At 44.4% G+C, this 18,703-nt stretch overlaps 2 protein-coding genes across 2 annotated transcripts in view; both read right to left on the reverse strand.

The window, feature by feature from the left end:
• Window positions 1-4,114: 4,114 nt before the first annotated feature.
• LOC311245901 (uncharacterized protein) lies at window positions 4,115-6,025 on the reverse strand (the record flags this gene model as incomplete). Its single annotated transcript, XM_084335926.1, has 4 exons — window positions 4,115-4,468; window positions 4,631-4,768; window positions 4,869-5,438; window positions 5,852-6,025. 4 exons carry the CDS (start codon window positions 6,023-6,025, stop codon window positions 4,115-4,117), a joined length of 1,236 nt encoding a protein of 411 aa, XP_084192052.1.
• A 7,919-nt stretch (window positions 6,026-13,944) lies between these two features.
• Window positions 13,945-18,703, reverse strand: part of zfat (zinc finger and AT hook domain containing) — a 65,307-nt gene continuing 60,548 nt past the window's right edge. The window contains exons 22-24 of the mRNA XM_084335927.1: window positions 17,821-17,872; window positions 17,586-17,683; window positions 13,945-14,652 (exon numbers count right to left, since the gene is read on the reverse strand). Coding sequence (XP_084192053.1) covers window positions 14,473-14,652; window positions 17,586-17,683; window positions 17,821-17,872 — 330 coding nt within the window. The 3' untranslated portion in view covers window positions 13,945-14,472. The remainder of the gene's footprint in view (window positions 14,653-17,585; window positions 17,684-17,820; window positions 17,873-18,703) is intronic.

An 18,703-nucleotide genomic window follows, 5' to 3' on the forward strand; every position in this document is an offset into this window, starting at 1 on the left:
ATTAATTTTTTGAATCACCTGACAGCACTAGTAAAAACAATTCTAAGTTTAAAATACAAGTACAAGTGGGTTAAATGAGTTTTGGCTGAGAGGAGTGTTCTCCTCTGGCCAGCTCGGAGACACTGAAGAAGAGGAGTGTTCTCCTCTGGCCAGCTCGGAGACACTGAAGAAGAGGAGTGTTCTCCTCTGGCCAGCTGGGAGACACTGAAAATGATCACAGCCGCCCAGGCACGTGCACACATAGAGGCCAAGGGGTGCCTGAGCACCTGCCTTTTTGAGCCTCATCAAAAAAGTGCCCTTTTTTTTTTATCGTTACGCATATAGACTGCCCTTCCAACTGAAAAATGTCAGGATATAATCAAAATATTAGGTAAAGAGAGAGATGCCCCATATTCCATTGCAGTTTGCACGGCCTCCTCAGCGTGCCTCTCCGCGGACCTATATATTTTATGCATAGCGTGGGTGGTGATGATGATGATGATGATAGAAACCGCTGTTGAATGCTGGTATTACACTCATTGAGGGACACGAAGAAGTCAAGTCCGATGGGATTTGGGAATCTCAAATACAAATCGGGATTGGAATAAAAAATGCATTTATATTAAACAATACAGAATATACAGCACTTCTTGGGGTCTGTAGGGTAAGCACTTATTCCCTCCCCCCTGAACATTTATGGAGATGTGTGGGCCTTTTAAGTCAGTGATAAAAGTGTCTTTCAAGGATAAGTGAGCTCCTGCACTGATTATTATAGTTCAATATTCAATATTTGATGACCAAAAAACCCCAAAAAGCATAAAAAGGGGGCTCCCCGCCCGGAAAGGGCCATTGAAAATCGCCCACGCGCGCTACGTGCGCTCGGTTTATATATACACACAAGTGTAGTGCCCTTTTCAGCCTTTGAGCACCTGCCCCTCTAAAGTCCTGTGCACGTCCCTGCCTGCAGGGGTGGTAGTGCAATACCCGTGGTACGCTCGGCTGAGCGCACCACTCTCTGTAGGGCCTTCTTGTCCTGTGCCGTGCTGTTTCCATACCAGGCAGTGATGTTTCCAGTCAAGATGCTCTCTACAGCTCCAGAGTAGAAGGACTGGAGTATCTTCCCAGATACTCTGAACTTCCTTAACTGTCTCAGGTGGTAGAGGCGCTGCTTCGCCTTCTTTACGACTGAGTCTATGTGTGTTGTCCATGTCAGGTCCTCTGAGATGTGGACCCCCAGGTACTTAAAGCTGCTCACCCTGTCCCCGGTGGCCCCGTTTATCCTCAGTGGTGTGTGTGTCTCCTGCTGTCCTCTCCTATAATCCACGATCAGCTCCTTGGTTTTACCAATGTTCAGGAGCAGGCTGTTGTTGTGCTTAGTTGTGCTTAGTATCACATAGTTCAATATTTGATCACCAAACCCCCCCCCCCCCAAAAGCATAAAAAGGCCCCTCCCACCCAAAAATGTTCAATGTCCCAATGTTCAGGAGCAGGCTGTTGTTGTGCTTAGTTGTGCTTAGTATCACATAGTTCAATATTCAATATTTGATCACCAAACCCCCCCCAAAAGCATAAAAAGGCCCCTCCCACCCAAAAAGGCCCCCCAAAAATAGCACAGGCCCAGTGCCCTTTTCAGCCTTTGAGCACCTGCCCCTCTAAAGTCCTGTGCACGTCCCTGCGTCCTACGCCAACTACACTGGCTTCCCATTAAACACAGCATAGACTACAAGATCCTCCTCCATACATTCAAGGCCATCCACAACCTCGCCCCTCCATACCTGTCCGACCTCCTCCACATCAACATTCCCACCCGGTCCCTCAGGTCTGCCTCCTCCATCAACCTGACCGTCCCCCCAGCCCGTCTGTCCCCATGGGGTCAAGAGCCTTCAGCCTTTTAATTGTTGTACGGCGACCTTGAGTGTCTTGAAAGGCGCCTTATAAATAAAATGTATTATTATTATTATTATTATTATTATTATTATTATAAAGACATATGGTCAGGCACTCTACTACTGGCCCCTGAGCAGCTAACACTGGAGCGGTTAAAGCTGAGGTGCCTTACTCAAGGGCACAGCGATCAGGCACGTGCACACATAGAGCCCAACAGGTGCACAAGCACCTGCCCTTTTGTGCCTCATAAAAAAGTGCCATTTTTTGCCAATTATTTTTACCATATTTTCTTTTTTACCTCCATATAGAGAGGGTGATCTGCAATCTGCTTGGGTTGGGGGTGCAATTCCTAACAGGCTCAACCATATGGATAAAAGTTCCCATATTATGTGCAAACTAAAAACAGATATTACATTACATTACACAAACTACAAACAGATATTACATTACATTACACAAACTAAAAACAGATATTACATTACATTACACAAACTACAAACAGATATTACATTACATTACACAAACTAAAAACAGATATTACATTACATTACACAAACTACAAACAGATATTACATTACATTACACAAACTAAAAACAGATATTACATTACATTACACAAACTACAAACAGATATTACATTACATTACACAAACTAAAAACAGATATTACATTACATTACACAAACTACAAACAGATATTACATTACATTACACAAACTAATGCACCACCTTTGGCTGATAGTTCAGTTCAGTAATTTTTTATTTCGGGCTTTCGACACATAACAACGGTCATTCCATAAATCACCACACTTTTACCAGCTGCTATTGCAGCATTGTCCGAAAAGGGCTGAAGGGAGAAGCACTAGGCTTGTCGGGCCCTACCCCTGAAGACTTACGCTTAAAAATTTTTTTTTTTTTTTTTACATACATACATAGTAGATACATATAGTACACATTTCAGTGCACACATATAGTACACATTACAGTACACATTACAGTATAGTATACCTGCAGTATATAATAGTATATATAATAGTATATAGTACATAATAGTGTATACAGCACATATATAATTTGATGTGAGATATAAAGTACATGATATATACAATACAATATAGTACCATAATATAATAGTACATACTGCAAATATAGTTCAATATAATATACAAATGAATTATAATATGATTATATAATGTGATATGATATAGCGCACAATACAGTATCATACGTATTTATTATTATTATTAATTGTTTTAAATATGCCATTAAAGCTCTTCTTCCCTTCTGTAATAGATTTTTTTAGTCTAGATTTGAATTGATTTATGTTTTCACAGTATTTTTGCTCATCCTGTAGCCCATTCCACAGGGTGGCTCCGTAAGAGGAGATACACATTATTTTCAGGTTGGTTTTCATCACAGGTTTTTTGAAGTTCAATGGTCCTCTGAGGTTGTATCCCCCCTCTTTATCCAGAAATGTGCTTCTTACATTTACCGGTAATTGATTATTTCTTGCTTTGTACATAACTTGCAGAGTTTGAAAGTTTACCATATCAATGAACCTCAAACTCACCTGTGTGACTGTAGAAACAGTGTGTGTGTGGTCCCGATATCCTGCATTGTTTATTACTCGTATTGCTCTTTTTTGTAGGATAGTCAATGTATTTATGGTTGTTTTGTATGTGTTACCCCGTACCTCTGTGCAGTAATGCAGGTAAGGCAAGATCATTGCACAGTACAGAGTGTGCAATGAGTTGGGATTGAGTACATGTCTCACCTTACTAATAATTGAGAAGCTCTTTGCCATCTTAGCCCTCACATATTCTATATGGGGTTTCCAGCCGAGTTTATTGTCTAAAATCACTCCTAGGAATTTATTTGCATATACTATTTCTATTATATTATTATCTATTATGGCTGATAGTAATTTATTAATTTCTTAGGATTTATTTTGGTCTAATAAATGTTTAAGGTTCTTAGATGGATCCCCTGCTGCCTCCTCCTCTTCCTCCTCCTTCTCATCCTCATCTTCCTCCTCCTCCTAATCCTCCTCTTCCTCATCCTGCTCCTAATCCTCCTCTTCCTGCTCCTAATCCTCCTCTTCCTCCTCCTGCTCATAATCCTCCTCTTCATAATCCTGCTCTTCCTCCTCCTCCTCGTCCTCCTCCTCATCCTCCTAATCCTCATATTCCTAATCCTCCTCCTCTTCCTCATTCTCCTCATCCTCCTCCTGCTCCTCCTCCTCCTGCTCCTCATCCGTCTCTTCCTCCTCCTCCTCCTCCTCCTCCTCCTCCTCCACGGGGAGCAGCGTACTGGCTCATGTAAAATGGCAGGCCATGAATTATGCAGCAGCTTAGGTCAAAGCGGTGGGTCTTCATGTCCTCGGCTACAGTCCACTTGTCGCTGCTCTGGTCGTAGCGCTCCACTTTGGAGATGGTGCTGAAGTCATCAGTGTAGCCTCCGACCACGAAGAGCAGGTCGTCCAGCACCGCGATGCCAAAGCTGTAGCGGGGGGTGAGCATGTCGGGCAGGGCGCTCCAGGAGTCAGTCAAGGGGCTGTAGGCCTCCGCGCTACGCAGGATGTTTCTACCGTCTGACCCTCCCACCTGAGGACAGGACACATGAGAGGAATGTTTTAGTGTGTGGTTAAGGCAGGCAGACACTGTATTAATCCATTTAGGGAAATGAGGGCATCACAGAAGCATTGAAAGTCAAATGATATATCTATACAAATATCTAGTATAAAGCATGTCTCCGTGTGCACCTACTGCATAGACATGTCCTCTGTATGCTGCGACTCCCACTCCGTAACGCCTGCTGCTCATGGGGGCGATCAGAGTCCACTGGTCGGTGTCTGGGCTGTAGCACTCAGCTGTGAGCTGTGACCAGCCACCACAGATGTAAACCTGTAATAAGAAAGAATATTCTAATTTAAAGACATTTCTGATTTCTGATCTAATGTTCCTTGTGTTCATCTAGCACCCTGTGTCCCTCAGTTCCACCCACCTTGCCCTGGAGGGCTGCTGCCCCGGCGCCTCTCCTGTGCTCCAGCATGGGTGAGATCACTGTCCACTGGTTGGTTTCAGGCTCGTAGCGCTCGGCGGTGTTCAGCTTCACATGTCCGTCGTTCCCTCCCATGGCGTAGATAGAGCCGTCCAACACGACCACGCTGAGCTCACTGCGGCGTGAGTGCATGGGAGCCGCCTGCAGCCAGCTGCGAGTGACGGGGTTGAACCTCCGCACACTGTTGAGAGCCTTTCTGTTCCAGCCACCGACGCAGTAGACCAGACCGTGGAGATAAGCGGTGCCGTGGCACCACCGGGGACTCTCCCCCTCAACGCTCACGTCCATCCATCCACCGGCTCGGATATTGTAAGCCTCCATGACCCCCCCGCCGATGGCCAATAGGACCTCCTGGGGCAGGCGTGGGCGGGTCAGGGGGTTTGGGAGCCTGTCGGAGCCAGAGGGGTTCAGGACGCTGAGGATGAGGGCCCTGCAGTCGTGGCTGTCCCTCACCACAGGGTTGTTCTCGACGTTTCTCCTGAAGTAGTCAGGCCTCATCAAGCCCATGCGAACCTGGGAAGAGACAAGCAGACAGGGGGTACAACTTAGACAGTGGTTGTAGACGGTTTCTGTTGCTAGGGAACAGTTTGGACCCAAATGTTTGACAACCACTGTACTAGGGAACCTAGTGTTGTTTTAATGTAATGCACAGTACTACAATTAGTTTTTTTTTAATTTTTTATAAATGTTTTTATTTAATTTTCATACATAAAACAGAACATAACAGTACAATAATAATAATAATAATAATAATAATAATAACAATGACAACAGCGACGACAACAATAATAACAGTAACATGAATCATAATGACCTTGGCAAGAGACAGACAAACAAGGAAAAGTAAAATAATAAAAAAATAAATAAAATAAATGTGGCTCAGGCAATAGCAACCATGTTTGCGTATCCATAATACAATTAGTTACCTTGGGCAGCAGCAAAGGGATGTCTGCTTTACGCTCCTCACGGGAGTGGTCGATCCAACGGAGGACGGCCTCGAACACCGTCTCCTCGCTCTTCACGTTCAGTTCATCCCTCTCGATGATGTCCACCAGTTGCTGCAGGGACAGCTCCACAAACTCCTGTGAGACGTGCAACATCTCCTCAAAGTGGCACACGATGCAGAGATGGGCCTTGCGCCTCAGGTCAGGGCAGCAGTAGATGTCCGTGAACCTCCAGATGCCGACACAGTTTTCCAGAGACAGCTGGCCCTCTAGGAAGTCAGAGCACGCTCCTACTATGCCAGTGACGCGAAGCTGGTCTGCAGCCACCAGAAGCTCTACCACGTTCTCTGCTGTCACCAGCACAAAGCGTGTGTAGGAGTACTCTATGATGAGCTGCATCATACCCGGGGACACCCCAGGGATAGTGTGGACTGCTTTCTCTGAGTCGCTCCAGCGAGTGAAGAGGGCTCTGTGGGACGCAGAGTATAGAGATATCTGATGAGTAAACAGTAAGCAACATTCTGTCCTGTGTAGTAATATATTTTCACTGTAGAAGTATAGGGTCTTAGCACAATAGAAGTATAGTATCTTTTTAGGGTAGAAGTACAGTATAGTATCTGTTTACAGTAGAAGTATGGAAGTGGATGATGATGGCGCCGCTCCGACCGGCTGCCTCTCTGTTCGCTCCGTCGAGACTGTGTTTACTTTTGTTAATATTTATAGTTTTTAGAGTTTTGTGCGTACCAACTGTTGGTGCATTTAATGTATATGACCGTCAGTCACTCATAGACATTGGATTACGGGAAACTTACCAACTGGATTACTCGCTGGATCAGCTTTCCGAACCGCATCAATGGCCTGAAGAAATTCTCCGGAGATTAGGACCAGACCCTTTGTTCCCAGAGCCCAGGAAAAGACGACGAGGAAAGAGGGCTGGGATCCGTAACAGGCTGAGATCCAGACGCCACCGTACACCACTGCCCAGTATATTGCTAGCCAATGTACAATCAATAGACAATAAACTGGATGACATCCGAGCAAGGATTCAATATCAAAGAGACGTTAGGGACTGCAATGTCCTTTGCTTCACCGAAACATGGCTCACACCGGAGGTTCCAGATCACGCAATTCAACCAGCGGATCACTTCTTTATCCATCGCAAGGATCGGTCATCAGAGTCCGGTAAACAACGTGGAGGAGGTATTGCCTTCATGTTTAACAAAAATTGGAGTGATCCAACGAACGTGAAGGAATTATCCAACCACTGCTCCCCAGAACTGGAATATATAACCATCAAGTGTCGTCCTTTCTTCCTCCCGAGGGAGTTAACGGCGATCGTCCTGATCGGAGTGTATATTCCACCGCAAGCCAGCAACAAGGTTGCGCTCTCCAGACTACACGACGAGGTAAATAGAATACAAGTGGCTAACGTTAACGCCGCCATTTTAGTACTGGGAGATTTCAATAGCGCCAATCTGAGAAAGGTATTGCCTGACTTCTATCAGCATGTGACTTGCAACACCAGAGGCGGTAACATCCTAGATCACTGTTACACGCAATTTAAAGGTGGCTACAAGGCTCATTCTGATAGTGGCTTTGGTAAATCAGATCACGCGTCAATTTTTCTTTCACCAAAGTACAAACAGAGAATTAAAAGTACTCCCGTAGTCTCGCGAGAGGTGCAGAAATGGGATCTGACGTCAGAAGAGACGATCCGGTCAGTGTTTCACCACACAGACTGGATTGTGTTCCGCGACACAGATAACATTAATGCCTACACGGAGACAGTGCTGGACTATGTTTGTACTAGGGTGAAAGAAACAATCCCCACTACCAAAATGAAAGTTTACCCAAATCAAAAACCCTGGGTAGACAAATCCGTCCGTGAAGCTCTGAGAGAGCGCACCAAAGCATACAATGACGGCCTAGTGGCAGGCAACATGAATGACCACAAGGTGGCGCGACACAACGTAAGGAGGACAGTGTCAGAGGCCAAACGGCGCTACAGGGATAAAATTGAACTCCAGTTTGAACAAGCTGACTCTAGAGCTATGTGGCAGGGGCTCAAAACGATGACAGACTACAAAGGCGCCTCCCTCAAACTGAACAGTGACATCTCCTTAGCAAACGACCTCAATACCTTCTATGCGAGGTTTGATGCTGGTAATAACAACACCAGCTCACAAGCCTCGGCAATGGGGGGGGGGGGGGTCGGCTGCTGATGGAGGCGCAGTGTTCAGGGTAACAGAGCATGAGGTGAGGCGGACCTTTAAAAAAGTGAATATCAGGAAGGCAGCAGGTCCGGACGGCATCCCCGGCCGCGTCCTAAAAGTCTGTGCCGACCAACTGGCCCCAGTATTCACTGACATATTTAACCTGTCCTTAGAACAGGCTGTCATCCCCACCTGCCTGAAGAAGTCCACTATTATCCCTGTACCCAAAAAATCCAAGCCTGCTTGCCTCAACGACTACCGCCCTGTAGCTCTCACCTCCATAGCCATGAAGTGCTTTGAGAAGCTAGTAAAGGGCTACATCTGCTCCTCCCTCCCCATCAACATGGACCCCCTGCAATTTGCATACCGCCCCAACAGGTCCACGGAGGACGCCATATCCCATGTGCTGCACACAGCAGCATCACACCTGGACAAGAGGCAGGGGAACTATGTGAGAATGCTATTCATCGACTACAGCTCGGCATTCAATACCATAGTCCCCTCCATACTCATAGCCAAGCTCAGGGACCTGGGCTTGGGCTATGACCTCTGCCAGTGGGTCTTGGACTTCCTGACTGGCAGACCCCAGGTGGTGAGAGCAGGCAACTGCACCTCCTCATCCATCACCCTCAACATAGGGGCCCCCCAGGGCTGTGTTCTGAGTCCCCTCCTCTACTCCCTGTACACACACGACTGTGTGGCTCAGCGGAGTAGCAATACAATCGTCAAATTTGCTGACGACACAGTGGTGGTGGGCCTGATCTCTGCCAACGACGAGAGGGCCTACCTGGAAGAGGTCAAGGTCCTGGCGGGATGGTGCCAGGAAAACAGCCTCTCCCTGAACGTCAGCAAAACAAAGGAGATGATTGTGGACTTCAGGAGGTCGGGGGTCAAGGACTACAGCCCCCTCAGCATCGACGGGGCACCGGTTGAGAGAGTCAACAGCTTCAAGTACCTCGGAGCCTACATATCCGAGGACTTGACATGGACCACACACATTAACAGTGTGGTGAAGAAGGCACGACAACGCCTCTACTTCCTCAGGCGCCTAAGGAAGTTCCAAGTCAGCCAGAAGATCCTTAAGAACTTCTACTCATGTACAATAGAGAGCATCTTGACCGGCAACATCACCTCCTGGTTTGGGAATAGCACTGCAAAAGACCGAAGCAGACTACAAAGAGTGACACGTTCAGCCGAACGCACAATTGGAGGGGGGCTCCCCACCCTCCAGAACATTTACTACAAGCGTTGCAAGGGCAAGGCTAAGAGAATCATTAAAGACTCCAGTCACCCGAACAACTGCCTCTTTGAACTGCTGCGGTCAGGCAAGCGATACCGGAGTCTCAAGGCGAGCACAGAAAGACTCAGAAGTAGCTTCTATCCCCAGGCCATCAGGCTGCTAAACGAACAATGAATGAACACTACACAACAACAACCACCAAACGCACATAGCACACACATCCACACGCACACACTCACTTTAAACAAACACACTGTAGCACCCACTCCACACACTTTATAGCACACACCCACTTTAAACAAACACACTGTAGCACCCACTCCCCACACTTTATATTTATGGATGAAGGATTGCACTACAACTCGTACACCTTACTGTAAATTGTACCTAAAATTGTACCTCATCCCATTTCTGCTTTGCACTAGATAGTACTGTACATTAGTACACTGCATAGTATTGTGTATTGTATATTATATGGTAACGCAGAACATTGTACATATGTCTATACCGAACACTGTGACCTCATTTTCTTCTTCTAAATTCATGCTATATTATGTTATTATGTTATTTGATACTATCTTGTCTAGCACAGTCTCTGGAGCGTAACAGTAAGAAGCATTTTGTATGAAAGTATTCTGTACTTCTGTATGACAACTATTAAAGAACTTGAACTTGAACTTGAAGTACAGTATAGTATATGTTTACAGTAGAAGTGCAGTATATTATGTTACAGTATAAGTACAGTATAGTATATGTTTACATTATAAGTACAGTATATTATATGTTTACAGTCGAAGTACAGTATAATATATGTTTACAGTATAAGTACAGTATTGTATATGTTTACAGTAGAAGTACAGTATATTATATGTTTACAGTAGAAGTGCAGTATAGTATATTTGTACAGTATAAGTACAGTATATTATCTGTTTACAGTAGAAGTGCAGTATAGTATATTTTTTACAGTAGAAGTACAGTATATTATCTTTTTACAGTATATATACAGTATATTATATGTTTACAGTAGAAGTACTGTATATTATCTGTGTACAGTAAAAAGTACAGTATGGTATCTGTTTACTAACCAAGCTAACCTGAACCAAGCTAACCTAAACCAAGCTAAGCTGAAGCAAGCTAAACCTGAACCAAGCTAAACTGAACCAAGCTAAGCTTAACCAAGCTAACCTGAACCAAGCTAAGCTGAACCGAGCTAACCTGAACCAAGCTAACCTGAAACAAGCTAAGCTGAACAAGCTAACCTGAACCAAGCTTACCTGAAATAGTCGCTGCAGTCACACAGGAGGGCCTTGTGGGCATTCAACTCAGTGCTGTTGACTTTAATAACCACATCACAGAGCCTTCCCTCCAGACGCAGCTCATTAAGGATTGTACAGGACATTGTTTCCTTTTCCATGTAGGGATTTTAAATTGTATCTACAGAATATATTCAAGCTTACAGACAAATAGCCAGGAACAACAAGTGAGATCTTCACTTGTCTTCTGAGATCTGAGAATTGTTGAATATATACTCTACACAAATGTTCTAGAATGTTTGATTATGACATCATACTGTGACATCACAAATGTTCTAGAATGTTCTATTATGACATCATACGGTGCCATCACGAATGTTCTAGAATGTTTGATTATGACATCATACTGTGACATCACAAATGTTCTAGAATGTTCTATTATGACATCACAAATGTTCTAGAATGTTCTATTATGACATCATACTGTGACATCCAGTGATGGGAATATTTTTCAGTAACGAGTAAACGGATTACTCTTCCAATCTTAATAACGCTGTTACCGTTACTGCCAAAAAATGCGGTGCGTTACTATGATTGAAGCTGTTTTTTTCAGATCAGACAGATCTCTGCGCTGAGAAGCAATACTTTTTTCCTTGGTTAGTGGGCAGTGCACGATTGGCTGAGGTTGAGTAAAATGTCATGGTAAGCCAATCAGAGGTAGAGGTGGGCGGGTGTTCGAAATAATCCAGAAGCTGACACACACAGCGACAACACAAGCGACTCAGTCAACGACAGACCGCGGTTCCGTGTACGTTTTGATAGTTTGTTTGGCGAGCCCAAATAATCCAAAACTAATCCAACGAACAACACAAGCGAGCAGTCAACGACAGACAGTCCATGAGCATTTTTTGTTCACTCTTGTGTTAGTTGTGTTGCAGCGCAGGGCACTGTAGTAGTGGAGGCTACAGCCTTATCAACAGTGCTGCACTTCCTGGTTTAATAGCACAGTCTTCAGGTGCTCAGATATATATATGTATGTCATGCATGTCTTAAATGTCACGATTAGATTAGTTTAGATTCTTATATCTGTATGTTGTGTATGTCATAAATGTCATGAATTGAAAATGGGGGACCCTGATGTAAACAAGACGAAAGTCTCTCTGGTCTGCATCCCCTTAACAATTGTGTGTATTGAGCTGTACTGTACTGTACCCATTCTGCAATCTGTTCATTAAAATGTTCAATCAATCAGTATATATTTGTTATTTATTTTTGGTATAGTGCTTAACAAGCATAATTTAATGTTGCCCAGTTGTGGCCTGTTGAGGGGCAATACATATCAAAAGTTCCAAAACATCTATTGTGTTTGTATTTGTATGATCCACTATATAAACATAGTAATTATAATATCTACATACATGACATTTGATTGGAGGCTAGTCTCACTTTGTCCCACAGCAACATTAAAATAGTTTAGATTTGTGTATGTTGTTTATGTAAAATTTTTACTTGAAAGTAACACAATAGTTACTTTCTGAAGTAACTAGTTACTTTTATAATTTGTAACTGAGTAAGTAATTTAGTTACTTTTTGGAAGAAGTAACTAGTAACTGTAACTATTTGAAATTTGATATTCAAATGTATTGTCATCACACAGCACACTACATACCTACTGTATAGTGGAATAGACTGTATTAATATTCCATATTTATACCATCTTGTTGCTCGCTCCTGGCCACCTGCCGCAGTGCAACTGTAGTCTACGTGTGTAATGAATGAACAGTAGGCTTATATTATAATTTTTTTTATCCACTTTTTCTCCCCATTTTCAATTTTTCTCCCATCCCAATTTCGTATTATCCAATTCTTCCCTCTCCTGTCTCGAACGTTGCTAGACTATGCCTCCCACTGTGGTCGGCTGTAGTGAGGATAGAAGCCTTGCATCACGTGTCCCCTCCGGTACACGAACTACCCACCCCAGTTAGGACAGCCGAATCCCGTCCAATCTTTCGCCGTCGACTAAAGACACATTTCTTCAACCAGTATCTGAAATAATAAAAAAATAAATAAAAATCTAACCCTGACTAACCTTACTGTCATGCACTTGTCCTAATAAACTAACCTACACTGTAGCACTCAACACTTTGATGAACATTGTTACTCAGCTGATAGAGTTGTACCCTTCTTGCTGTCTTGTCGTACAGAACTTGTAAGTCGCTTTCTGATAAAAGCGTCAGCTAAATGACTAAATGTAAATGTACACGAGGAGGCAGCCTGTCGCATCTTTTCACCAGACAGCTCGAACTCTCAGTGGCGAGGAGTAACGCGTGGGAGGCTCACGCTGCCCCCCGCTTCTTCCTGTTTCCGTCGCACCGGCGTCACCCAACCGACCTGTAGGAGTCGCTGTCCACAACGTCCAATCCCTTTCCCACCCTCTAACACTTGCCAATTGTGTTAGTGTGAACGACCGGCCAAGCCGGTAGCAACGCCGAGAGCTGGGCTCGAACCTGCAGCGTCTCCTGCGTTAGTGGCGAGCGCCTTGCCCACTGCGCCAATCAGCCGCCCCTAAAGGCTTATATTATTCTAATGACTTGTTTTATTAGCAGATCAGATACTGCGCTGCCCTATAGTAGTCATTTCTACTACGTCACAGTTCTACTACAGTACAGTACAGACTACAGTAAGGTACACATCTTAGCGTGACATCTCCACAGAGTCGCGTGTGAGCGGAGCAGACTCCAGAGACGGCGCGCGCCGGTGTCACACAAGAGGCTGCTCGACATCGACCTGCATTAAATGTAGTAAACTGGCACGAGAAATGTAGGAAATTGGTAAAAGCTGTGGTACGCTCGACTGAAACCTCAAAACGATTGCGGACATGCCGTGCAGATTCCGGGACAAAGTATTCGCAATGTTTGTAAAACAGACGATATAAAGTTCTCAACTCTACGTAGATACGTGGAAAAAGCACAAGATGCTGAAAGCAAAGATTCAATGGCATACTCACCAAAGTACAATTGCCGCCAGGTTTTGACGCATGCCGAAGAGACACTTCTGCAGGATTATCTGATCAAAGCATCAAAAATTCAGTATGGACTGACGCGAAAACAAGTTTGTGTGCTGGCGTATGAATTTGCTTCTAGAAATGGAAAAACATTCCCAGAAAACTTGGAGAAGCTTATGAAGAGACATAAGTTCGGCCCAAATGACATATACAATACAGATGAAACTGGATGCATGACCGTCCAGAAAGTTGGCAACACAAAAGTGATCGCCTGCAAGACATTATACCAAGAGACTAAAGGAATGGAGAGACACATTAAATAAAGAGACACTTTAAACCAAGAGACTAAAGGAATGGAGAGAGACACTTTAAATAAATTGACTAAATGAAGGGAGAGACACTAAACAAAGACCAAATGAAGGGAAGGAGACATTATACCAAGAGACTAAAGGAATGGAGAGACACTTTAAATAAAGAGACACTTTAAACCAAGAGACTAAAGGAATGGAGAGACACTTTAAATAAAGAGACACTTTAAACAAAAAGACTAAAGGAAGAGAGACACTTTAAACAAAGGGACTAAAGGAATAGAGAGGCACTTTAAACAGACTAAAGGTATGGAGAGGGACACTGTCCTCATTGAACATGAATACAACTGAAGTCTTTGCTGAAACTCTCATTCAGTTCAGAGCTTCAAGGTCTGCATGTTTTTCCACAAGCGGTCTTGGGAGTAGAGATGAGCCGCTGATGAAGAAGAAACCATTTCTGAATCGCCATGACAACATGTCCTCCTCAGCGTCACAAATCATCTGCATCAATACAACCAGACAGTGCTAGTAGATCCAGACGGTACTAGTAGATCCAGACAGTACTAGTAGATCTAGTAGACATGATTAGTGGCTCTCTACGGTCTCTTCCTGGACGTAGACAATATAGTGATGACTGTTTTCTGGAAACACAGTCAGACCCTCTGTCTCCTCAACAACCATCAGCTGGTCGCCATGACAACCCTCCTCCGCCTCCACCACCAGCAGCTGGTCACCGTGGTTACCGGGCTGTTGCTCCTCAGCCACCTGTAAACACACACCCCCACAGGATGATTATGTTACTGCAAAGTCACATGACCTGGCTGCGTCTCTATTCGAATACCAACCGGTTCATGCTTCAACGCGTTCGCGTTTTTTTGCGAATCTGATTGGCCACTGCCGTTTCTGGTCATGTGACATGTGCGCCCAATCGCGTGACGCGCCCATTTCCGCGTCGAACAGCCTGCAAACGACCTAACGCCTAGTTTATCACTGGTTAAGCTTAGGCGACTCTTTCGAAGTTGGTTAAGGTTAGAGTTTGGAATCAGGGCTGGTGTTCTATCGCCCTGCTCTAAGACAAACTCTAACCTTAACCAACTTCGAAAGAGTGCCTAAGCTTAACCGGCGAAAGCACTTGCCGTCACACGATTGGTGCGACGAGAAACATCAGTGGCCAATCAGAGCGAACGCGGAAGCATGAACCGGTTGGTATTCGAATAGACGCGACCTGGCTGTGGTGTTGTTTCCTCTACCCAATCAATTCATCATTCTAAACCTGCTGACTACCAGTATGAATACTGTGATATGATAGTAATAATAATACACTGATAGAATAGTACTCTGGTAACAGTAGTAACACCCTGATAGAATAGTACTCTGGTAACAGAAATACTGTTACCAGAGTACTATTCTATCAGGGTATTAATACTGTTACCAGAATATAATTCTATCAGGTATTTCGGAGCAGGAGGGGAGCAGCTCTAGTATAACGTTTCAAGATTCAAGAGATTTATTCGTCACATACATACACGAGACATGAAGTGAAATGAAGGTGGCTTGATTGTGCAAAAATACAAATAATAAAATAGAATAGATAATAAAATAGACATGATAAAAAGTAATACGAATAAAATACAATACAAAGCTTAAGAATTAAAGGTAATGAGTACTATATACAATAATATACAGTTGTTTTTTAAAGTGACCTTTTTTGTAGTGTGTTTGTGTGAGAGAGTGCAAGTGAGGGTGTGTGTGTGTGTGTGTGTTCGTGTGTGCTTGTGTGTGGAGAGATCAGTGTTCTGATGGTCTGGGGGAAGAAGCTGAGCCTTAGTCTCTCTGTTCTTGCTGCATGTATGTGGAGGCGCTTGCCTGACCGCAGCAGCTTGAACAGGCTATTGTTGGGGTGGTGAGGGTCCTTCATTATTCGGCAGGCTCTGGATTTGTATCTCCTGTTGTATAAGTCCTGCAGGGGTGGTAGTGCAATACCCGTAGTACACTCTGCTGAGCGCACTACTCTCTGTAGGACCTTCCTGTCCTGGGCAGTGATGTTCCCAGTCAGGATGCTCTCCACAGCCGCAGAGTAGAAGGACTGGAGTATCTTCCCTGATACGCTGAATTTCCAGGTGGTAGAGGCGCTGCTTCGCCTTTTTTAACAAAGTGTCTGTGTGTGTTGACCATGTCAGGTCCTCTGTGATGTGGACTCCCAGGTACTTGAAACTGCTCACCCTGTCCACGATAGCCCCGTTTATCCACAGTGGCGTGTGTGTCCCCTGCTGTGTTCTCCTAAAATCCACGATCAGCTCCTTGGTCTTACCAATGTTCAGGAGTAGGCTGTTATCCCGGCACCAGCGTGCCAGGACGCGTCTATGCTTTCTACAACGCAGTTGGGTTTCCGGGTTCCTCTGATTGGCGACGCGCTCCTCAGCCGAGATGCATCCAGCTCAGCCAGGCAGGAATACTGCGCTCCGCTTAACCCAATTTATACAAATGGAAGTATTGATTACGCCGTAACGAATCATTAAAAAAATATACCGTTAACTGGAATATGTTGTTTCTTTACACATATGTTGGATTATGTAATTGGTTTGTCATGACAAGCCAATAAAAAATCGCGCAACTCGGGCATCGCTGAGCTCATCAACGCCCCTCCGTGCTCTCTCTCCCGCCACCAGCGCAGCCTCGCAGACCGCCGTCGGCTCCAGTAGCTCCGGCAGCAGAGAGGATGGCTGCAGCCAAGACCGCGAGCGGCATCGCTGAGCTCATCATGGTGTCCGCTGGACGAAGCCAGAGACGGACTAATTATGGGGCTTATGCCGAGAAGCAGTAACACAACAGTGAACACATAGTTAAGTACGATTGACAGATGCATTGCAACTATCCGTCTCTGGCTTCGTCCAGCGGACACCATGATGAGCTCAGCGATGCCGCTCGCGGTCTTGGCTGCAGCCATCCTCTCTGCTGCCGGAGCTACTGGAGCCGACGGCGGTCTGCGAGGCTGCGCTGGTGGCGGGAGAGAGAGCACGGAGGGGCGTTGATGAGCTCAGCGATGCCCGAGTCGCGCGATTTTTTTATTGGCTTGTCATGACAAACCAATTACATAATCCAACATATGTGTAAAGAAACAACATATTCCAGTTAACGGTATATTTTTTTAATGATTCGTTACGGCGTAATCAATACTTCCATTTGTATAAATTGGGTTAAGCGGAGCGCAGTATTCCTGCCTGGCTGAGCTGGATGCATCTCGGCTGAGGAGCGCGTCGCGGCTCATGCGCATGCGCACGCTCGGCCAATCAGAGGAACCCGGAAACCCAACTGCGTTGTAGAAAGCATAGACGCTGCCAGGACATCAACCTCCTCCCGGTAGGCCTTCTCGTCATTGTCAGAGATCAGCCCCACCACCACCGTGTCGTCCGCAAACTTCACTATGGAGTTGGAGCTGAACCTGGCCACACATGTGTAGTAGAGTGAATACAGCAGGGGGCTGAGAACACAGCCCTGGGGCGACCCGAGGCAATGACGTCTGATAAAATTACAAGTACCTCACACTGTACTTCAGTACCTCACACTGTACTTCAGTACCTCACACTGTACTTCAGTACCTCACACTGTACTTCAGTACCTCACACTGTACTTCAGTACCTCACACTGTACTTCAGTACCTTACTTGAGTAAGATGATTTGCCCTGGGATGTGTTTACCTGCTCTACCACAGTAACCAGGCCGGGTGTCATGGCAACCACGGCGTCGTGAGTCTCTGACCCCAACTCAACCATCTGCTGGAGGACGTTGACCACCCCTACACACACACACACACACACACACACACACACACACACACACACACACACACACACACACACATATTAGATGATAGATAGATACAGAAGAACAGACAGACCGATATTTTACACATTAGATACAGTAGATAGATACCGTTATCCTGTAGTGATGTCACGGCTGCTTCAGTTTGCTCTGCCTCCAAAACCTAAAAACACATGAAAAATATATACAAATACAAATCTACATTATATACAAATATAAATCGACATATATAAATATTAGGGCCGTTACTAACTTTCTATAAGTATAAGTATTTATATTCTATCTATTCTAACTCTTCTTGATGTGAACTTCGCTGGAAACGTATCTAAACATTATGCACATTAAATGTGGATTTCCTCAAGGTTCAGTTTTAGGACCTAAACTGTTTATTTTATATATCAATGACATATGTGAAGTGTCAAAACTATTGAAATGTGTATTATTTGCAGATGACACAAATGTGTACAGCTTAGGATATGATTTAAAAGCTTTAGCAAGCATTATCGTGCAGGAAATGGACAAACTCAAGAAATGGTTTAAGGGAAATAAACTATCATTAAATGTGAAAAAAAAACAAAGTTTATGATCTTTCGCAAAAGAAAAAAAGAGGACAATGTTGTATTGTCAATAGATGGAGTTAATATTGAAAGGGTTACAGAACTGCATTTTTTGGGAGTATTGCTGGACAAAGAGTATTTTTTATTGTGAATAAAGTTAAATATGTATTAGATAACAAAGCAATGTGAACATTGTACTGTGCACTCATATTGCCTTATATTAATGACTGTGTGGAAGTATGGGGTAACACCTATGAGAGTAATATAAAACCACTATCTCCTACAGAAGAGAGCTATTAGGATTATTTCTAAAGCAGACTATCGTGCATTATCCCGTGGTGAATATTGTATAGTTTCAGAATGATCCCGGCTAATTCCAGAAAGCTAAAGTCGTTTTTTTATTCTTTAATCGCCAGTAACGGCTTTCGTTTTGAACA

Source organism: Notolepis coatsorum, assembly GCF_963971535.1.
Source record: "Notolepis coatsorum genome assembly, chromosome: 19".
Lineage (NCBI taxonomy): Eukaryota > Metazoa > Chordata > Actinopteri > Aulopiformes > Paralepididae > Notolepis > Notolepis coatsorum.